The following is a 24,113-nucleotide window of genomic DNA, read 5'->3' as shown; positions in this document are numbered from 1 at the left end:
TGCTTCTTATTTGACAGCTGTTGCCTGACCTGCCAATATTTCCAAAGTTTTCTGTTCTGACTTCATGTGCAATCAGTCGCTTCTGGCATGTTTTGGATCATCTGGATAATGTGACAGACACATATTGTTTCACTTGGATGACCTAACATAAAACAAAACCTAGTCTTTTAATGAGTTGCCTTGTGCAATTGAGAAGGGGGAGAAAACCCAAGTTTAGAAACACGCAGAATTCTTTATGGAGCCAATTGCCCTTGAATACTTGTTGATCTGAATGATTAATCAACAGACAATTAAATCTTAAATCTTGAGTCTTCCTTAGAGGCTTTTCTGCAATTAAAACTTATTTCCATTTGGTATTTGTCAAATGACAAATGCATTCATTACAAGCAGACCTTTCCATTTAGAAATTTTCCAGATGCTCATCAATAGTCTATTTAAGAATAGAGGCAAGTATACAAATAGATATTTAAAGATCGCTATGTATAGAGGTGGTATATTAACATAGCTAGCTGAGCTGCTGTTTCACTGCTCCATCTTGACCTCCAGCGCTGTCTGTGTGGAGTTTGCATGTTCTCCCTAGAACCATAGGACCTTCCTCCAGGCATCCACTTTCCCCCATATCCCAAAGATGTGCCTGGGTAGGTTTATTCAGTGATGGAATCTATGAGCAGTTGTTTGAAATGTAGGGAGGGAAAATTATTTGGGGGATTGGATTGTTCTGTGAGCTGGCACTGATCAGGCAGAAACATACACAAAACAGCATTTGGTTCCAGAGTAAGTGCGTTTATTGATCGTATCTGGACGTAAAAAAATAATTGAGCAATAGGTGCAAATGATACTGGTTTCAGTTAAACAAGGGTTACACTCAGCAGCATGTAAAGCTGCTGCAACCAGTTTGCAAATCAATCTTTACCTTTACACTGTGGAAAAATTGCACATACACATAGACGCATACACAGGTGCTGCTGCTAGAATAAGCATTCTGTGAAGGAAAAGTTGCTCTGCATCTAGCAAGGCTAGGCATTTCCTATCATCGAAGCATGATCTGTTTTCAAAGTAAATTGCGTCTCCCTCAGCTCTATATAAGTTCCAAAGGAAAGCTGTTCATAGGTTCCTCCTTGTTGCTTATTGAGCCAATCAGACAGACTTGATATTGCGCAATGCATCTACAGAGCTAATTAATAATCATTCTCAGAAACCTCCCCGATAGGCTTTGTTCCCTACGGGCCAGCACTTCTGATTGTCTCAACTTTTGTCCAGCCAAGGCAGTTGTTCTCCTTTCCATCAGAGCCAACTGCAACCCCATTATATTAGTGCCAGTATCTGGGATATGCTTTGCACACACACATTGATATATTGTGCTCATTTTTTTCAGCCTCAGCTTGTGCCCTAAACTTGTTTGTGCTCCTCAAATGACTCTCCATGTTGCCTGGTGCTTCAAGGTTGTTTTTCTGGAATAAGTTTTCGCATTCTGTGCAGAAACATTGTATAGAAAAGAAATGCATGCTTGATGGGCCTACAACAACTTTTAGCTGGCAAATTTCATCTCTAATGTACATCATGGAATTTCATCTCTCCATGATATATTTTGGTTTTTGACCCCAGTTAAATTGAATACCCAGCATGAACTAAATGCTAGCATGAACAATTACCAACTAGGACACTGCACATATTTCTATCATTAACTAAATCTGGGAAGTTATTAAATCTATTGGTTGCCCATGGCAGATGGGAGATTTTAGAGTGTAGTTAATGATCTACAAATGTTTGTGGTATACAATGGTTTTTAATGAGGCCTGTAAACAGTCCAAGTTCTTTCAAATTTTCACCATCTGACAAGGGTGTGTGGTTATGGCCCAAGTGCTTTGGAGAGACACTGAACCGATGAACACTTTTCTGAATTTTAATAAGAGCTGTGCAGAACAAAGGAAAAATAATAAACACTATGCCAACAGGGCTGTTAACTTAAACTCTCAAACTGAAAGCTGAAGCTGACACTACGGCTCAGAAACAGAAACTTAACACGCAATAAATTCTGCTCCTTGACTACATCAATCTAAAGGGAAGTCTACTTTCCCGAACGTGGACTACATTGAGCAGGGAGCATTGCCGTTGCTGCGCTTTAGTCAGAACTCGACAAGACTGAAATGAGAGGAGAGGAGTTGAGTATCACCACAGTGAAAAACTAATTGACTGGAATGTGCCGACCCACTTTTGCAGCCTGCCTGTGAAGGCACCCAGACTCTGCAGCAGAGTCCATAGTTGTGACAGGGCCCTCCTTCCTAGCAACGGCTCCCAAGACAACAGAGACCTGTGCCTGATGGAAGTCCTGGGTGAGGGACTTAGTGAGGATGTCCAGGCTCAGAACCCAAAATTGTTCCTCAGGGCCTACCCCTCACAATCCACAAGATGTTGGACTTCGATCTGCACCTGGCAAGATGCCATGAGACACCGCACAGAATAGACCAAGGACCCAGGTAGTTGGAGCAAGGGAGGAGGTGGTCTCTGGCTTGTGCTGGGAAACTTGGAACACAGGGTGAATCTTCATTGCTGATAATAGATGTAGTCTATAGGAGGCTTATTGAAAGTCTTCTCTACTGTGAATGGTCTCACATAGTGTGGGGTCAACTTCCAGCTCTCTATTTTCAAAGGAAGTTCTCTAGATGCCAGCCAGACTTTCTCCCTTAGTTTGAGAGGCTTCACCTGTCAGTGGAACTGATCAGCCTGCCAGGCATGTTGTTTCTGAGTGTGCAGCAGAGAAGCCCTGGCCCATCTCTATGTGCGCTTCTAGCTTTGCACCAAATGTTCGGCAGTGGGAACTCCCACGGCAAGAAAGAGTGGTGCCTCAAATCCCTTCTGACTTTCAAAGGGGGACATGCCAGTGGAGGACAAATGGATACTCTGCCCAGTGCAGAAAGGGGTGCTCCGCCCTCTCCAGCCAGTGTAGCTAAGCTTCCAGGGTCTCCTTGACAGCCAAGTGTATTCAGTTCCCAACAGCGTGGCTGCACTCTGCAGGAATCAAGCTTTGGGAAAGAAAAGCACAAGGGTGCAGAAGATTATCCACAGAAGAGTGCTGGGAGAGTGTATCTCCAATACTGACACCTGATGGATCAACCTCAACAATGAATGGACAGGATGGGTCTAGATGCTGCAGCAGAGGGACAGTAGGGAGGCATTGCTTTGGTTCTGATAATGCTTGATCTGCTTTACTTGTCCATAGGAATCCTGCAGAGTTCTTATCACCGAGTTCAGTTATGGGGGCCGCAATGGAACTGAAGTTTCTGATGAAGAGGTGATAAAAGTTTGCAAACACCATGAAGCACCTCGTCTGTATTACTGTAGATGGTTTGGGCCACAAATGTACTAGGGTCCATTTGAACACTGGAAGCAGTGAAGATATAGCCCAAGAATGACTTCTGCTCTCTGTGGGATTTGCACTTCTCTGGCTTGTCATGAAGGTTGATCTCAAGGAGCCAGCTGAGAACCCTCCAGACATATTGGGCATGTTCCTGGCGAGAGCAGGAATATAAGATTGTTGTCCAAATACATGAAAACAAACTGATTCAACATGTCCCGGAGCACATCGCTGACCAGGGCCTGAAAGACAGCAGGGGTGGTGACCAGACCAAAAGGCAGCACAAGGCCAGTGGAGGTGTTGAATGCTGCCTTCCACTCATTTCCTTCTCAGATGCAAACCAAGTTGTAAGCATTGCACAGATCTACCTTGGAGAATATGGTTGATCCCAGGAGATGTTCAAATGCTGAGGCAAGCAGCAGAGGAGGATTCTTCACAGTGATGTTTTTTGAAAGGCCAGTAATCAGTGCAAGGGTGGAGCTCACAATCCTTCTTGTTCACAAAAAGGAAGCCCACCCCCACTGGCGAGATTAACAGATGGATAAATCCTAAGGCCAATGCCTCCCTTGTGTATTCTTCCATGGCCACTGTTTCAGGATGAGAGAGGGAAAAGAATTTACCCTAGGGAGAACTGGAACCAGGTAAGAGGTCAATGGCACAGTCGTATAGCTGGTGTGGAGGTAAGGATACGGCCTTCTTATTGAAGACCTCAGGAAGGTCAGCATATTAATCTGGATCACCAGACAGGTCGACACTAGCAGTTGGCACAGGAGGAGATCTGCTGATAGGGGCTTAAGCTGGAGCCAGAACGGTAGTTAGGCATGCCACTCCCCATTCTTTATGGACTACTTGATCCATGGGTTGTGTCCAGATAGCCAGGAAAGGCCATGCACCAGTGGCAGTTGAGGAGAATCAATAAGACAGAAGCAGAGCTGTTCCCTATGATTGCCTTTGAGCACAATTTGGAGGGGTTCTGTGGAAAGGTGGATCTTACCGATGCCCAGAGGCCAACCATCCAGAGCCTTGATATCAATATTCTCTCTGCTTCCGAGTAGAAACTCTCCATCAGAGAGATATCCACGAGGTTCCCAGCTGCCCTGGAGTCAATAAATGCCTGAAGCTTGTGTTCTGGGACCGCCATGATAAGGAAGCTGGAAGCATGACACTCTTTTTTAAAGTTTAAAAGTAAAGTTTTGAGTTCATACATGTCATCATATATTACCCTGAGATTCTTTTGTTCTGCAGGCATTCTTAGCAAATCTATAGAACAGTAACCATAAACAGGATCGATGAACAACAAACTTGGCAAATGCAAACGTAAATATCTAGAAATAAGTAACGTGGATGAAATAGCATGAAATGAAAGAGCATGAAACAAGATTAAGTCCTTAAAGTGAGACCATCGGTTGTGGGAACCCCAGAAATGGAATGAGTGTAGTTATCCCCTTTTGTTCAAGAGCCTGATAGTTGAGGGGTAGTAATTGATCTTGAACCTGGTGGTGTGAGTCCTGAGGCTCTTGTACCTTCTACCTGATGGCAGTGCAAGAAAATAGCAAGGCCTGGGAGGTGAGGATCGTTGATGATGGATGTTTCTTTTCTACGGCTATGCTTCATGTAGATGTGCTCAGTAGTTTTACCCATAATGTACTGGGGGGCTTTACCCATAATGTACTGGACTGGATCCATCATCTTTTATCGGATTTTCCGCTCAAAGGCATTGGCATTCCTTACCTGGCCATCGTGCAGCCAGTCGGCACACTTTCCACCAACTATCTATAGAAGTTTGCCAAGGTTTTTGATGACATGCTGAATCTATGCAGACTCCTGAGAAAGTAGAGGCATTGCCGTGCTTACTTTCCAATTATATTTATATGATGTGTCCAGGATTGGTCCTCTGAGATAGTGACACCCAGGAATTTAAAGTTACTAACTTTAGGATGCTTACAGGGAGAAGCAACCCATCAGAATTCCCCTTCCTAACAGATATTCTCTTTTACTCAGTGCTTAGGACATGATGTCCGGAAGTGTCCTGGAGCACCACAGTAGAAGCAGGAAGCGGTTCTCCTGTGCTGATCTTGTTCCTCCTGGGACAAGTACATGCTCCCACCTGCACAGACTCCTCTCTGGACTCTGTACTGGGTGGAGAGATGGAGATCTAAAAAGTAGGCAGCTTGGGGCCCACTGTCAATTCGAGTGGCCAGATTTATCAGGTCATCCAAGCTGTCCTGCTTGTAACACACTGTGATCTGAAGTTGGACAGTTGCGTTCAGCTCACACTGGAAAGTAGTTATAAGAGATCTCTCATTCCATCCCATATCAACTGCAAGCGTGTGGAATGTTACCGCAAAGTCCCTCACTCTCCCTTTCCCTTGGCGCAGGTCCAGGAGTCGGTGAGCAAACATACTCTTGAACTGGACTACAAATTGCTGGAATGACTGGGCTGCAGGGGAACCTTGTTTCAGTAGAGCGTTAAACAGGCTGATTGTGGGTCCATCTAAATGATTAACCATGTCAGCCAGTTTACGCATATCATCACCGAACTGACCATGCTGGGCTTGGAAAGTCAGCTCAAACTGGGTAATAAAATTCCTGCAGTTGTCAGGGTCATCCGGAATATCTCCCTGGTGGAGGAATATTCGTTTCTAATCTGGACGCTGTCTCAAGAGTCAGGGCATTCCGAGCTGATATTGATGAAACTTAAAGTAAAGGATATAAGAGTGTGATTGACCTGGCTGAAGGCTGCTGAATTGTGGTAGTAAGAGCAGTAATTCTGGCTGTCAGTTGTGAGCTGTTGAACCGCAGTCATGGGAGCAGTAACAGTTGTCACCTGATTCCAGAAAGTCACTTTCTGTGGTAAGTTACTAAACTGCAGCTGGAAGAGCTGATGCCTGTTCTTCCTACTTGGACTGTCTTGTAGCTTTGAGAGTAGTTGTCAAACTGCCTGCGACACTTCAACCAACCCAACTTCTACTGGCTTTACCTTCTCCACGTACTTCACTTTAGGTTGGGCTTGTCATTCTGCAAGTAGCTGTCACACTGCATGATCCACTTCTATCAAAGCAGCCTCCACTGACTTTAACTTCCGTCCTACACGACCAACAGAAGTCAGGGCCACAATCAGCTGTTCTGTCCACTGGGTCCATTCTGGTGGTCAAGTCTTTCTGACAAGGATGTGTATCTATGGCCCAAGTGCAGACGGAGAGGCACTGAAGTAGATGAACAGTTTACTGAATTTTAATGAGAACAGTGCAGAACAAAAGGAAAAATAATAAACAATAGGCCAACAAGGCTGTTAACTAAAACTTTCAAACTAAAAGCTAATGCTGACACTGCTGCACAGAAGCAGTAACTTAACACTAAGTAAATTCCGCTCCTTTACAGCATCAATCTAAACTGTAGTCTTCTTTCCTGGAACAAGGACAAAGGTAAGCAGAGCGTGTTGACATCACTGTGCTTTGGTCAAGACTGAAACAAGAGCAATGGGTGTTAAATACAACCACAGTGAAACTCTATTTGGCTGGAACCCACATATTCATGTACATGATTGCCAACCCATTCAGGTGCCCACTTGCGATGGTGCCCAGACTCCATGGCAGAGTCCGTAAATGTGAATTTGCAGACTAGATGATTCCTCCAGATTTAGAAGACATGGTCCTGTACGGAAGTTTAATACAGGTTGTCCCTGCATCATGGGTTCTGTGCTTGCAGATGTCCATAAGTAGAATTTGTCCCCAAGTCGGAACAAGTCACACAAATCACCAATAGTTTATCCATCTTAAACATCAAATCATTTTGCTGCTTTGTGCTGATGGTAGCCTTCATCTAGGCTGATTGTTTACTGTGCTCAACAATGCTGGTGATGATGGTGCTTTTTACTGAGCAATTGAAATCGAATGCTTTTGCCTATTTTCAATTGGATCTCTCCTTTTTTTGATGATTTAATTGTAACCTTCATTGTGGTGGTCTTCCTGTACTTTGATGCATTAGCATCACATGTACCTTTTAAATGCATTTGGGAGGCATGTTAATGGAAAAGACTCAAAGAATTAAACCGCACAATACCTGTAAAGAATCACAAACACTATCCCTTCACCTTCACCAATGTTACCTGATCATCAACAAATTTGTACCTAACTGCTCTCATTCGTGCACTCTCAGTATAATGAGTGGTGGAAGACTTCTGTTGTTTTCCAATCAACTGTTTTCATTTGCACAGTGGCATGCCGTTCATGGGATCAAATGTGTGGTCATGTATTGGACTTCTGAACTTATGTGTGTGTATTCATATCTCAGGGATGCATGTAAGCAGATTTTTCATGACCCGGGGACGAGCTATGTATACAGAAGCCACATAAATGAGCTACTGTTATATTACAATTTGCTCTGACTAAGTACTGATATGTGTACTTTTGAAAAGCCTGTGTCTAACTCTGTACAGATATCTGATTGGGGAACTGGGTAATGGGTCATTTCTTCCACCTTGATAATGGGTGTGCTTTTTGTTTCTTCTGGTCAGAGGAAACAACAAGTACGCCCATTACCAAGGTTAATTTAAAAGAATTTGTTTCTCTGTGTGTGTGCATATTTGTGAGTGCATAGGTGTTTGTGTGTACATGTGTTCCTGTGCCTGTGAATTTTTGGGTGTGTCCACAATTTAATTTGGTTTTAACTACAAGTGTCCTGTCCAGAGGGTGCCAAAATGTATCCTATCACCTAACAACTAAATACAGCAATAAATCTGAACCTTACATCAAATTTTGATGTATGCACTAATTTTCAGTTTTGTTTTCTCCCCAAATATTTCCTCACAGGCACAAAAACAACTTCCAATAACACATTACATTGTTCCTTAAATGTTAATATTTTTAAATGTTTCATCATTGTTTCTGAGCATTCTGAGCAAGCTCCTTAACTTGTGGTATTTTAGGCTTTGTAAAAAAAAAAGTTACTTGAGATAAAGAACAAAATAAATCTGTAAAGGAAGGTTACCTGAAAAGGATTCTGCAAGAAATATACATTTTATTCATTTTGCTCTGTTCAGAATTATGAGTTAGGGTCACTTATATATACTACATTAATAGTTATCATGGGACCAAACTACAATTATTTCTCAGTGATTTAGAAATTAAACCAAAAGGCATTTTTGCACATAAGAGTGCAGTGAGAACATTTTTGTCTATTCCCTCTAAAAGAATGATTAATTGACGAAGCTAGCCTGTCGGTCAAACCAACATTTAAGTATAGAAGGATTTTTTTTACTGCCGGTAACTATTTTTTCATGTGAAAATCAGAAAGCAGTATCGGTGATTTTTAACCAGTACTTCAGTAGATTGCTCTGTTGATGAAAATGCCTTCTTTACAATGAGATATTTAAATGATCTTGATGTATTTATTCAAAATAACACAAAACATCTTCAAACATTATTTAATGAAGAACATGGAGTTAACATCCTTCAGCTAGTATAAACGATTAAACAAGTCAATTGGCTAACATTATTGATTTGGGCTTTGTGCAAATTTGCCTCTCCATTGTACTAAATTAAATGTCAGTTTACAATTGATTATAATAAACTTGTAACAAGTGAACAATGTGATGGTTCAAAGTTCATTCACAATATTCTTATTTAAGATCCTATCCATGAAGTTTTCCTTGAAAGAGGAAGTCATATTTTTTCTGTGAATTAATTAACCACTGTAATGAGTTTTGTGAGATAGTTTCACATCCTGCTTCAATGCGTACTTTTTTTTAACAAAGAATAGTACGATTTCCCATCCATGATAAGTTATGCCTATTAGGTGGGAATTAAAGTGTGGAAGTACTTCCATGTTACATATGAAACCAGAACATGCTGGAAATGCTCAGCAGTCAGGAAGTATCTTTGGAAAAAGAAGTCAACTTAATACTCCAGTGAGTTATTATTTGATACTGTTAATAAAGCCAAGTTAGCGTTTGATCCTCTTGATAGCCAATGACCTATCATTAGGACCAAATTATTCCATATTTTATGTGATTTTAAAGGCACTCATATCTTAATTTTTTGGATTGGAATGTACTAACATTGCTATATTTATTGCATTAGTATTGTTATTTTTCAGTAATAGTGGTTACCTGAAGTGAAGCAAAGCTGTTGATCATTGATGTACATTCTGAGTAACTGTCTTTATTGGGTTATAACTTCTCAATCTTTTATCATTGCAGCTGCATATGCAGCAGCTAAAGCTGCTAAATATAGAGGTACGCTTTTTCTATTTTTATGATTTATAAAAACATAACATTATTTTTGTATTATGAATATATTAAACCCTTAAGAAATAGCTGGTTGGTGGTTCTGGAATCTACAAAACAATTAAATCCATCATCAAAGAGCTTTATCCTAGTTACTATGTTTTTATGATGGCTTTTATTAGTCAGGTATTACTATTAGTTCTGTTTATTGTATATTTAACAAAAACAAACATATTAGAAATAAGTATTAATCTACATTTTCAAAGCATTTAATTATTTTTTTCAGAATCTGTTCTTGTTTAGATAACCATAAAATGAACAATATCCACAGTATTTCCCATTAGAATGGGTAATATGAGTCAGAACTCCATATTTGGGCATAAGTTGGAGCCAATTAATTTGTTTTACATTTTATAGCAATATTATTCCATAATTACTTCTCAGCCACTTCAAATTTCTAAGTACATTTATTATCAAAGTAAGTATGCAGTGTACAACCCTGAGATTCATCTTCCCATAGCCACAAAACAAAAAAAATAGTTTAACGTACTTTACTGTAGATGTGAAATAAAATTGTCACTGTATATTGGGAATTTGATAATCATTGCTCCAAAGATCTGCCATCAATTGAACTTTAACATTGAAATTGATGAAATTTAAGGCAGAGGATTGATAAATCTCTAAAGGAAAGTTAATAAATCTGCAGAAAATGCTACACTTTTAAAGGAATTACAGACTGAGACTAATAATTATATGACCAAATATTAGGAAGATGGGGAAAAAAAGTTGTCATTTCGAATGCAAATTCAGTAGCTAACTTCAGGGGGGGAAATTAGGATGAGTAATTGAAATGGAAAAGCATTTAAGTTTGCAGAGAAAGAGGAGAGGGACTGGTCATATTATTCCACCAAAGATCTGACAATTCAGTAGGGCAAATGGTTCCTTCTCTTTTATTATTTTATGAGGATTTTCATACCTCCTGTCATGTCTGAGAGGAATTTAACAGTTTTTGAATATCTCTGATAGTCAGATGTAAGAAAAAGAGCTTGTATTTTCTTTTTAAGTAACTTTTAAAAGTTTTAAAATTTAAGATATACTCTTTTTTTTTTGCTGGGGGCTGCAGCCATCTTCAACCACCATTTCCAATTTGTGAACTGTCTGGGTTACAATCAATTCACAGGAATGGAACATTGCCATAAACTGAGAATAACTTATGATTTGCTCGCCATCAATATGAGGCTTATTATCCTGCAGTTTCTTGTTCTGCTGTTTCCCTCTCTTTTTAAACAGCAGTACCAAGCCAGCAATGTGGATCCAGAGAGAAATATAAACTATAATCTGAACATTTGTTGTTTCTTTCCTTGCTTTGCTTAACATACTGGGAAATATTTTAACCTGCCTGGCAATATATCAATGCTAAACTCTTGAATACAGTATATTCTCTTGGTCTCTATCATACTTAGTGGGACAGATTTTTCTGAAATGTGCTGGCATATCTCTGGCCTTCCTGGTGCACGTTTCTTGGGGTATTGCCAACAACACTATACAAATGGAATGCTCATGGATTCCAGCACTACCATTTGAACATCTTGTAATTAACCTACATTGGAGTATCTGCCGTTGAACTACCTCCAGTTTTTTGAATATTTCTGAATGCGCAAACGTTTATAAATATTAATTATTTTAACACCGGACTAAGCCATTGATATGGTTTAGTTAGCTGTAAAGCATTTTTTGTAATGTGGCTACTCAAATTTCGCCACATGATCTACTCGACTGATGAGTCTGGAGCTGGCTTGGTCTAACAAGCTAAAGATATGTGTTGATTGAAGCAACTGGGTGAACACATGGCCAATATTTTATGTTTTCTCTGCCAGCTCAACAATAGTATTGACCCCAGTTCTGTGAAAATTGACACAAAGAAGTGATTAACCATTCCTGGGTTTTCTGCGTCCACATATAATTTTGGTCTCTCGTAGGCCTTTATGCTCTTGTCCTTTATATATTTGTAATAGATACTTGGATTTGTATTGCCTCTGGCTTGTTTTCAACCATTCTCATATTGTTCAATTTAGATGTGTTGATTGTTTGTTGTAAATGCTTAAAAATAAAATTTATTCAATAATGTAAGATATATTTCTGTGGTTCATGTAATGCTTATTTTTCCTTCCAGGAGGTGTCTCAGACGGTTTACCCAGAGCCATTGATGCTGTACCAGGTATTTTGACATGCAGTCAACTAGATTGTAACTTCATTATGATAAATTGACTGAAAAATGTAGGTTTCATTCTCATGAATTTTGCAATAGCAGAAATTCATACTCCGTAATTTAAATTATTCATTTCACATCAATCAGCTATTTAAATGCCCTTAGGGTTTTAGCTGACATAGGTACATAATGAAGTCATGTTCCCTAAAGGAGATTAACTGCCTAGCCAAGGGCAAGCAGACTATTCTGTTGTTTATCCTCATTAATAGATGTCTATCCTGTCTGCTATCATTTGAACGCCTCCATTAGATTACCTCTCAGTCTTACTTTGGAAGAGTAAAGACTCAGATTTCTGCTTGAGGAAATGTACTCTCAGACTGCTGCTGGAAGAAATGTCCAAAAGATAGCAAAATTCACCAAACTGTATAGTTTGCTGAATCATCAGCATATTGGTTTTGATATTACCCCTTTTCATATAAAGCTATCTGTGAAAATTAAGAAATTCACATGCTGAAAATCTGAAATTCAAACAGAAACTGCTGGTTGACAGACAGACATACTTTATTGATCCCGAGGGAAATTGGGTTTCGTTACAGTCGCACCAACCAAGAATAATGTAGAAATACAGCAAAATAAAACCATAAATAATTAAATAATAATAATAAGTAAATTATGCCAAGTGGAAATAAGTCCAGGACCAGCCTATCAGCTCAGGGTGTCTGACACTCTGAGGGCGGAGCTGTAAAGTTTGATGGCCACAGGCAGGAATGACTTCCTATGACGCTCAGTGTTGCATCTCGGTGGAATGAGTCTCTGGCTGAATGTACTCCTGTGCCTAACCAGTACATTATGGAGTGGATGGGAGACATTGTCCAAGATGGCATGCAACTTGGACAGCATCCCCTTTTCAGACACCTCTGTCAGAGTCCAGTTCCACCCCCACAACATCACTGGCCTTACGAATGAGTTTGTTGCTTCTGTTGGTGTCTGCTACCCTCAGCCTGCTGCCCCAGCACACAACAGCAAACATGATAGCACTGGCCACCACAGCCTCGTAGAACATCCTCAGCATCGTCCGGCAGATGTTAAAGGACCTCAGTCTCCTCAGGAAACAGAGATGGCTCTGACCCTTCTTGTAGACAGCTTCAGTGTTCTTTGACCAGTCCAGTTTATTGTCCATTCGTATCCCCAGGTATCTGTAATCCTCCACCTTGGATGGAAACAGGGGTCACCGGTGCCTTAGCCCTCCTCAGGTCCACCACCAGCTCCTTAGTCTTTTTCACATTAAGCTGCAGATGATTCTGCTCGCACCATGTGACAAAGTTTCCCACCATAGCCCTGTACTCAGCCTCATCTCCCTTGCTGATGCATCCAACTATGGCAGAGTCATCAGAAACCCCTCTGTCAACCCTCTAATAACCCTCTGTCACATTTTCAACCTGAGCATTAACATTTTCTGGGTTTTAAGTTTACTTGTGTTATTGACAATTGTCAATTTTTCAAAACTGTAGCCTAAATATTTGAGTGCATGCAGAACTGTGAGGTGGGTGATAAAATGGGGTACTTAAACTGTGTTGCAGCTGGGTCATTGAAAAGGATGGTGCACTTTTTCAGTTTTGCTCTGGGGTTTCGGGAGAGAGAAGCAGGCCAGAAGAAGGAAGGTGAATGTTTGGGGTTGGGCTCAGGATCATGAAAAAGTAGGAATCCTTAAGTGCAGTTATGGTCAGAAAGGGAAGGGTCTGTAAAAGGAAACAAGATTTAAAACTGTTAATAGTAGGAGGTAAGTAGCAAACCATTGAACTCTTGGAAAAGAAGATACAAGCATTCATGTAGTAATTGGATAATCAGCCCACACTGTTGGAAGAAAGTTTTCACTCCATATCTGCCCTTTGTTGTAGATAGAGCTGCTGCAGCTAAAGCCGCAAAATTTGCAGGTGAGTCAATTTCTGAAATTTCCACACTAATCATATTATTTTCAAGTTTATAATAGTTTTTTTTTATTCATAACATCAAAGCCAGGTGGATTTTTATTTATAAAGTCCACAACAAAAGGAGCAAAACCTACACCAAATTCACAAAGGTATAGGAATGATAGGATATCTGATATGACACCCTGATAGCATCTGCCATATTCATTTCCCTTTGTTCCACCTTATGTTCCCTATTTGTCCCCTGGAAGTTTGTGCGTCTTTCAAAATGCTGCAGTGTCTTCTAGACTGATCAGCCTGTAACCTCACTGTGGCAGGGCCACTCACGTCATAGGGCTCAATCAGGCCATTAGACCACTTTGGTAACTGGGGCACGACTGGATATTTTCACTCCCTCCCCCCCACCCCATCTCCTTGTCTAATGTGGTAATCTTTCCTGCCACTGTTTTGTGGATGCTCTTGGAGAGTGGTTGTTGGAGATCTGAGGGCCCTCTTGCCGTTCAGTGCAGTAATGACACAGCAGCCACGTGCTCCACACTCAGCTCTTTGATGCAAATCACACGGGCCCTATTTTGTGCGTGAATCAAAGTGCCAAGTGCTACTTCAGATTTTATTTTACCTAATTGAGCAAATTACTTTGGTGATCCAAGTGGCCATAAGCGTCAGGCACAGTTCTACTGTTCTAGAAGGAGGTTAATTCCAATTTTGGGCTGATGATCTTGCATCAGAATGATGTACGTTTCTGGATTTTTTTGTGTGTTTATTTCATTCTTCTTTTGAATGCTAAATTAGTGCAAGTTACCTACAGAAGTATTAAAAAGAGGGAGAAAATAAAATTACTGCACAGGAGAGATCACATTACATCCCTTATTGCATATGCTAATTCCCAGGGCAAGGTGTAAGGTTGATAAGGTTGAAATAATATATTACTCATTTGCTTACATGTCAAAGTAGAGCAGCTAACAGAACTATCAGTCAAAGACTATACTATATTGTGCAGCAAAGTAGAGTGTTATCAGATTACCAGAATCACAAAACTAAGGTAAATCTGAGTTTTTAGCCAAGTGAAGGTTTGGCAATTGAAGACCCATTCGTTCATTATGAGCTGTGTCGTATGACATACACAATCATGATCTCTCCTTGACCATGATTCTCCTTGGCAAATTTTTCTACAAAAGTGGTTCACCGTTGCCTTCTTCTAGGCAGTTTCTTCACAAGACGGGTGAACCCAATCATTATCAATACTCTTCCGAGATTATCTGCCTGGTGTCAGCGGTCACATAACAGGACTAGCTGCACATACGACCATCCACCACCTGTTCGCACAGCTTTGTGTGACCCTGCCAGGGGCCTAAGCAGGTGCTACACCTTGCCCAGGGGTGACCTGCAGGCTGGCGGAGGGAAGGAGCGTCTTGCGCCTCCTTAGGTAGAGATTTATCTCCACCCTGCCACCCCTCAGCAGTGTAAAATCTGGGCAATTTTCACTCCTCCTTATAATAGTGACGAAGCATACCAGCCCCTAGCTGGAAAGGCATGTTGAAGAAAAATAATATTTTAAAATCTTGCAGGCTGTGCAGGCTAGGACTAAAAGTCAAAGTGTATATTAAATCCTTCCATCACCGGCACAGGTGGCTGAGTGTGCACCATCTGCAAAATGGACCGTATTTGATCACCTAAACAACTCTGAAAGCAGCTCTCAAACTCATTACCTGTACATGAAGATAAAAAGCTTTAGGAGCGTGAGAACATCTGTATTTAACCTCCAATACAGACTTTCATCATCTTGACCAAGAAATACACTCAATGACCACTTTATTAGGTACCTCCTGCACCTTACAGAGTGGCCATTGAGTGTACGTCTGTGGTCTGCTGTCGTATCCCATCACTTCAAACTTTAACAGAGATGCTCTTCTGCACTCCACTATTGTAACGCGTGGTTATTTGAGTTGCTGTCAAATTAAATGTACTTCTGATTTAGAATATTATTTCATTTCTCTTTTCAATGCATAGGGGAGGTAAAACTTTGCTGAGCCCAGTTATCTGGTTATTTAATTTTCTACTGCACACAACCTCTTCACCCTCTGCTCCCGGCACTGATTTGTGGGATCTAAATTGCACCTTTCAATTGCGTTATAGAGATCCAGACTAAATATCAAGTTCAACAACTTTGGATGACATCCACTGTGTTTTGGCAGTGCTGCTAACAATGGCTCTGTTGTTATGGTCTGGGATGGTCTGCATCCCAGAGTGCTTAAGGAAGTAGCCCAAGAAATAGTGGATGCATTAGTGATAATTTTTCAAAATTCTTTAGATTCTGGATTAGTTCCTGAGGATTGGAGGGTGGCTAATGTAACCCCACTTTTTAAAAAAGGAGGGAGAAAGAAACCGGGGAATTATAGACTGGTTAGCCTGACATCGTTGGCAGGGAAAATGCTAGGGTCGGTTAGCTAAGATGTGATAACAGCACATTTGGAAAAAGTTGAAATCATCGGACAAAGTCAGCATGGATTTGTAAAAGAAAAATCATGTCTGATGAATCTTATAGAATTTTTTGAGGATGTAGAGTGGATGGGGAGAACTAGTGGATGTGGTATAATTGGATTTTCAAAAGGCTTTTGACAAGGTCCCACACAGGAGATTAGAGTGCAAACTTAAAGCACATGGTATTGGGGGTATGGTATTGATGTGGATAGAGAATTGGTTGGCAGACAGGAAGCAAAGAGTGGGAGTAAACGGGACCTTTTCAGAATGGCAGGCAGTGACTAGTGGGGTACCGCAAGGCTCAGTGCTGGGACCCGAGTTGTTTACAATATATATTAATGATTTAGACAACGGAATTAAATGCAGCATCTCCAAGTTTGCGGATGACACGAAGCTGGGCGGCAGTGTTAGCTGTGAGGAGGATGCTAAGAGGATGCAGGGTGACTTGGATAGGTTAGGTGAGTGGGCAAATTCATGGCAGATGCAATTTAATGTGGATAAATGTGAGTTTATCCACTTTGGTGGCCAGGACAGGAAAACAGATTATTAATGTTTTAATAAAAATGTTTTAATAAAATGTTTTAATTATTTGAATGGTGGCCGATTAGGAAAAGAGGAGGTGCAATGAGACCTGGGTGTCATTGTACACCAGTTATTGAAGGTGGGCATGCAGGTACAGCAGGCGGTGAAAAAGGCAAATGTTATGTTGGCATTCATAGCAAGAGGATTCAAGTACAGGAGCAGGGAGGTTCTACTGCAGTTGTACAAGGCTTTGGTGAGACCACACCTGGAGTATTGTGTGCAGTTTTGGTCCCCTAATCTGAGGAAAGACATTCTAGCCATAGAGGGAGTACAAAGAAGATTCACCAGATTGATTCCTGGGATGGCAGGACTTTCATATGAAGAAAGACTGGATCGACTAGGCTTATACTCACTGGAATTTAGAAGATTGAGCGGGGATCTTATTGAAACGTATAAAATTCTAAAGGGATTGGACAGGCCAGATGCAGGAAGATTGTTTCCGATGTTGGGGAAGTCCAGAACGAGGGGTCACAGTTTAAGGATAAAGGGGAAGCCTTTTAGGACCGAGATGAGGAAAACTTCTTCACACACAGAGTAGTGTATCTGTGGAATTCCCTGCCACAGGGAACAGTTGAGGCCAGTCATTGGCTATATTTAAGAGGAAGTTAGATATGGCCCTTGTGGCTAAAGGGATCAGGGGGTATGGAGAGAAAGCAGGTACAGGGTTCTGAGTTGGATGATCAGCCATGATCACATTGAATGGCGGTGCAGGTTCGAAGGGCCAAATGGCCTACTCCTGCCCCTATTTTCTATGTTTCTATGTTGCTATCCTTTTCACCTCCCCTAGACCTATCCTTTGTTTTTTGACTTTCAGCACCGACATCCCTTTTCCTCACGTTATTATCTATTTTGCGAATCTTTCTGACTGCCTGTATCACACCGGGTATGGAGGCACCATTGCACAAGGTTGAAGGGGTCTGCAGTGGACTGTAGACTTGGCCAGCTCCAGCACGAGCCACAACACAACCCAACATTGAGAACATCTTCAAAAGATAGTGGCTCAAAAAGGTGACATCCATCATTTAGGACCCTTGTCATCCAGGATTTGCCCTCTTCTCATTACTACCATGGGGGGGAAAAGAGAGGTACAGGAGATTGAAGGCCCACACACTTTATTGCACTCTTTATTTGTCTGTTTGTTTATTTATTTATCTATTATAACTTATGGTAATTGTTTATATCAAACACTGTACTGCTGTCACAAAACAACAAATTTCATGGCATATGACAGTGATAATAAGCCTGATTCTGATTAAACCTTCTCATTATCCTCTGGCCCTGTGCTTATATAACTCACCGTTCTTTACACTGTTGACGTTCAGGGTAGCAATGAAAGTTCTCCATCTCTGTCTGCAGAGAAAGATTCTTCATTGCTGTTCCTGTAACAATTCTTTTTGACCAGTCAAGGTTGTTAGCCTGTGATAAACTCCCGAATAAGGACAGATGAACTACTCTTCGTCTGTCCTCTACCCTTTGACCTTTTTGGCATGGGCGACCATTCCAAGAGTCAAAGCATAAAGCCCTGACTCCAGCCAACATAGCTTTCTGGGTCTTTGAGGCACATAAGCCTCCAAACCTTGACAAGATTGTGGTCTTTTATTTGGGAGGAGGGCTTGTATAAAACTAGTAGCAATAGATATTTTTCAGTTCTGATGGGTCATGAAACTGAATATATGTACTGGGTTTCTCTGCCAAAAAGATGTGTTTGATCAGCAGATTACTTCACTTGGAGAAAGAAACCTGCCACCTATTCGGGGGTGTTTTTGGTGCCTGCTCAGAAAACTAGGTTTAAATAGAAGACGATGCTTGAATGGGATGTCAACAAATAAACCCACTGGTGATATTAATAACCTGCTGCCGAGGTTCTACTAATGACATAGTTTTGTCCGAAAATTCAGAAAAAAAATAGCAATTGCTATATGCGTCTAACAGGAGCTGAGTAAATGTATTTGGTGTGTAGAGTTAAGGAAATTTTAGCCGTTAAAGTGCCATCAATTCTACATTTCATTTCTGCATTATAATGTTCTAATTTCATATGCTACTTGGACAAGTCTTCCAGGTGCTACTTCAGTAACCGTTGCAGGTCATCATTTCTACCATGCATGCTGGGTTAAAATCACCATTAGTGTATGGGAAAAATGATATAACCGAGTCTAAAATTTAAAAATACCAAATAAATGAAAGATGCATTCACTTTATCCAGTTTGAGTAAAGTCTGATGATAGCCCATGGACATTAGTCCTTTTCATGCAGACACATGGAATCCTTATTTTGTAAACACGCTGCAAATGAGAGAGAGGGCCCTGTGAGCATGGGGGAGAGCTTGTATCCACAGAATGGAGGACTGCAGTCCTGCATCTGCACAGGTTATTCCAAATATGCCCATGCTTGCAGCATGTAATAGCAAAATACTTAAAATATTGGTTTGGCCACAGCTGGAATCTTGTGCGCAGTTATCTTTGCTACAGTGAAGGAAAAACAAGATTGCACTGGAGAGGCTGCAGAGGAGATCCATCAGGATGTTGTGATTATAAGTGGATAGATTAGATTTGATACCCTTTGAGCAGAAATGTTCGAATCTATAAGAGCCACACATAGGGTAAATAATAGAAAACTTACCTCCATAGCAACAGTATCCAAGCCCAAAGGATATCGATTTAAATAAGGAATAAGAGATTTAGAAGTGAGCTGAGAAAGAAATATTTTACCCAAAGTGTGGTTGCAATCTGTAGTACAGTGTCAAAGGAAATGGGTACTCCGAAAACATTTAAGAAGTAATTGATCAAGCACTTGAATCACCAAGGCAAACTAGGCAATAGACAAAGTACTGATTAGTAAATGAGATTAGTATAGATCATTACCTTGGGGATGCCATTGACATTGTAGGCAGAATATCTTCTTCTGTGTTGTGTAACACTGTCTCTATAACTTCATGGCGTGAAATGTCCTGTATTTTGTGGTTAAATCATAGCAGGTTTATTTCACCTATAATTGGATTTATAGTTCACTAAGCATATAATCAGCTGAATGCTATTGTTGAGGAGAATCATTTTATTAAAGTTAAGGCCTGAAAAAATGTTTAAGACTCTTACTCTGACTGGTGTACAACTAGCAAGAGATTTTCCAGTAATCAGAAGATCTGCCCCAATAAGAATTGAGGAGAATGTTCTGATGACTCAAGCTAAGAGTATATTAATTAATGCCATAACATCAGTTCTGCATTTAATCATTCAACATAATAACATTTTTATTTGCTGTTAATATAGGTGTACCGGGAGCTGTTCCAGGAGCTGTACAAGGTATTGCCATTGTTTAAATTTATTTAATTCACTGTTATTCAGATATTAGTTATATTATCATGATGAACACATCTAATTAGTGATGTTACAATGAAGACAACTGACTGGATTATTTGTAATATTACTATGTTCATTATCTTATGGATTTTTGTACAATTCATGTGTTGCCTTATTACTAACAGCTTGATGTTCATTGGTTGTATTAAGTTTCCATTAATGGTCACATGATATTGTCACATTTTTACTTATTGTAAATTCTTTAGTTAACAGACAATCACACAGTTTCTCCCCCTCAGCAACTTTATAATCTTCAAACACAAAGTAAAAGTTATACCAGGAAAGTAACTTGAATAGGGAAGTAACTATTTGTAAGTGTATGATATTGTTTTCCTTTGTTCCCAGCATTGATTTGCCATCACTTGTTTTGCATAATCACTGAAGATCAATTAGACTAATGTTGGCACCAAATATGAAAGAGTCTGCACATCACATGTGTTGTACAATGAAACAACATGGAAAAACTTGTCAGCTTTGAAAAAGATAGCTTTTAATGCTATCTGCAGTTCAGACACATGACAGCAAGGCAAAATAACAAATCAAATATCTGCATCTTTGACCTTGGGTAAACATGGACATAGGAAGAGGGTATTCTCAGAGAAACTAGGAATCATAATCCAAAATTTTATTGGAGTCAAAAATTGGGAGCATTAGATGCATAGGATAAATGCTTGAAAAAGTTATTCCATAACAGGGAAAAGGAAGGCATGGAATTAATTTACTTGCTCTTTGAAAAAGCCGCAGTTAACTCTGAGGCTCCTGTTTTCAGTTTTTGAAAGACGTTATTGAATGTATTATCTGATAGTATCCAAGGAAGAAGTCACAGTTTATTCATTATGTTGCTTGGATGTCATTCTCCCTCAATGATTATACAGGTTTACCAGGAGCAATTCCAGGTGCTGGGCCAGGAGTTCAACCAGGAGTTGTGCCAGGTAAGTGGAGCTAAGTATTTAAATTACCCTGTTCCAATTCTCTAAACAGGAGCTTGCTATGAATTTATCTTGAACTAGTTATAAGCATGAACAAATTAAAATGATCCCCTTTAAACTAAAAACCATCTTGAGAACAGTCTCTAAATATTTAGGTAGAACATTGTTTTCGGAGTTAAAATGTAGAGCATACTTTAGAAAGTTTTGGACAAGAGAACCCAAAATGTTCTAATCAATGAAAATATATTCATCCATGTTCTCAGTGCAAGGCATTCAACAGTAGTACCAATAAGGCTACGTTCCTTGTTATCTTAAAAATATCAATTTTCTGGAATGATGGTTGATCATACTCTAAGCTCATTGCTATATGCAAATAGTTTCAGCTGTTTTCTTATGCTGCCAATTTTATAATGTTACAGGTGGGATAGCTGAAGGTAAAGCAGCTAAATATGGAGGTAAATCTTCATACTTTAGTTAATACTCTGGGGAATACAAAAAGTATTTTCTTTGTGGAATGAAATTAATGCTGTCAATGATAGCTATTAAAGATTAGCCACTGGGAGGTAGATCAACATGTTTTGTTATTAATGAATAACTAACAATAAAATTCTTTACAAAACAACTTGCTTCTGAGTTGACTGGAACAGGAGGTTCTTCACCATAACGCTACACTAAGATTGATGTTTATGCTCAGAGGTGGAAATTAAAATAGGTTCAAGAGATTTTTTAATTATTTTATATAGAGCTGAATGTAATAGGAATTAAATTGAAAATGCAGTTTTATGTCATACTGGTAGGTAATTTGAGCCCATTCAGTTAACAGCACTTTTACCAATGACCTGAGATTGCTACACAGTCAGGCTTTAAATCAGTTTATAATCAAAGCAAATGATTGAATGTATCAATCACATCATTTTCAGAAGTGTTGACCTTTGAAATAATGCATATTTTATTTTAATCACTACTGCGACATCCTGAGGGTAATGATGACTGTTTCGTTTGTTTGTATTGACATACAGATATGTATGCTCCCCAAAGAAGCATATTTTCCCTAATAGCATGAAAGTTGTTCACTGAAATTTAGATTTAGTTCCACAGCATTTTTTATCTTTATCCTCAACTCTTCTTAACCCTTTCACTTTTGAATTCAAAACTATAAAGTGGAAAAGAAATAAATTAGCTTATTAAAATATACAACACTGAGTCCTGTGCCAGTTTGTTATGGTGTGGTATGTGCTCCATATGCAGGTAGCTATTTACCGTACTTTCCCAAAGGAGCAGCTATGTCTGTGCATGTTCTTTAATCTCACCATTATGAGAATGCACTAACAGCATTACACAACAGCAAGAGGAGGAGCAGAATATGTGTTAAGTCCACCAAAGGCAATGTCTTCTCTGAATTTACTGTCACGCTGCTCTTAATATTTGATTTTCCTGAGGACTCGACTCCAGTAGATCACGAGATTGTAGGGCAATCCATGGTAAAAACCTGCCATAATTTGGTTCGGGGGATATAACTCAGTTTCTTCAGCCATCATATATGTGACTTACCCCTAACATGAATATAAACAGAGGCTACTTTCTCTGATAGTCAAGTTAATGCTTCGAGAGATGAAGTTTAAAAAGACACAGGGACTTATCATTTCCAGTAATTTGCTTCCTACCACTGTCCTGGTGATTGTAATTTTCCAGTGTTCTTCCCTCCCTTCTATTTCCCAATTTACATCTAGTTCTGAGATGCTGCATCTCTTATCCATTATGAAGGCTGATGCAAACTATCTCTTTAATTCATCATCTTCTTTTCCATTAAGTCCCCAGATTCACTTTTTTATTTGACTAACATTCGCTTCGTTAAAAAATTGTTAAAAATCTAGAGAAACTCTTACCACTTGTTTCTATATTTCCAGCTTGGTCTAATTTTTGAATCACTGCAATGTGATGAGTACACTGCATTATCATCATTCTGTGTTCACTAAAGGCTGTAAATCTTCAGGATGTGGCAGGAAACGGGAATGCTCAGAATAAGTCCGCCTGGTCCCAGATTTGTTCACAACCTTTCTGTTCTTTCTGCTCCTGACCTAATTGATGTAATTTAACCATGCATTAAGATTCTTGTACTATCCAATTTCTTCCCGTTAATGTTTAATGTTTGATAACCAGCCATTGTTACAATTAATAAATGTTCTCAGATCAATACCAACATGAATGCCCAACACTAGCTTGTGTCTTCAGCCCCTTATTTTGCTTTTACTCCAAAGTTCCATGTGACCAGATTCTACTCTGACTCCATTTAAAACTTTGCAGATGTAGTGGGCTAGATCTCAAGTAACAATGAGGTTGAATACAGGAAGGAGAAGAGAGGCTATAAGACCATAAGGTATAGAAGCAGAATTAGGTCAATTGGCCCATCGAGTCTGCTCCACGATTTGATTATGTCAACTCAATTTCCCTTTCAGCCCCAGTCTGTTGCCTTCTCCTCGTATCCCTTCATGCCCTGACTAATCAAATCTATCAATCCCTGCCTTAAATAAACACATTGACGTGACCTCCACAGCTGTCTGTGGCAACAAATTCCACAGGTTCAGCCCTCTCTGACTAAAGAAATTCATCCTCATATGTATGTTCCTCTATTCTGAGGCTGCGTCCTCTGGTCTTAAACTCCTCTGCCATTGGAAATACTCTCTCCACATCCACTCTATCAAGGCCTTTCAGCGTTCAATAGGTTTCAGTGAGATTTCCCCCCTCATTCTTCTGAGTACAGACTCAGAGCTATCAAATGCTCCTCATGTGATAAGCCTTTCAATTCCAGAATTATTTGCGTGACACAAAAAGGAGAAAATTTTTGTGAACCTCCTTTCAACCGTCTCCGAAATCAGCACATCCTGTCTTTGATAAGGGGCCCAAAACTGTTCACAATACTCCAAGTGAGGCCTCACCAGTGCTTTATGAAGACTCAACATTATTTCCTTGTTTTATATTCTAGTCCTCTCGAAACGATTGCTAACATCGCATTCACCTTCCTTACCTCTGACTTAACCTGCAAGTTA

At 39.9% G+C, this 24,113-nt stretch overlaps 1 protein-coding gene across 1 annotated transcript in view; it reads left to right on the top strand.

Moving 5' to 3' along the window:
• The window catches only part of elna (elastin a), a 230,028-nt gene that overhangs the window by 157,825 nt on the left and 48,090 nt on the right, over positions 1-24,113 (top strand). The window contains exons 33-38 of the mRNA XM_059973126.1: positions 9,555-9,590; positions 11,755-11,799; positions 13,689-13,724; positions 20,048-20,080; positions 21,013-21,069; positions 21,486-21,521. Coding sequence (XP_059829109.1) covers positions 9,555-9,590; positions 11,755-11,799; positions 13,689-13,724; positions 20,048-20,080; positions 21,013-21,069; positions 21,486-21,521 — 243 coding nt within the window. The remainder of the gene's footprint in view (positions 1-9,554; positions 9,591-11,754; positions 11,800-13,688; positions 13,725-20,047; positions 20,081-21,012; positions 21,070-21,485; positions 21,522-24,113) is intronic.

Source organism: Hypanus sabinus, chromosome 6, assembly GCF_030144855.1.
Source record: "Hypanus sabinus isolate sHypSab1 chromosome 6, sHypSab1.hap1, whole genome shotgun sequence".
NCBI classification, from domain to species: Eukaryota; Metazoa; Chordata; class Chondrichthyes; order Myliobatiformes; family Dasyatidae; genus Hypanus; species Hypanus sabinus.
Note: the sequence above shows the minus strand (reverse complement) of the source record. Positions and strands in the feature narration are given on the sequence as shown.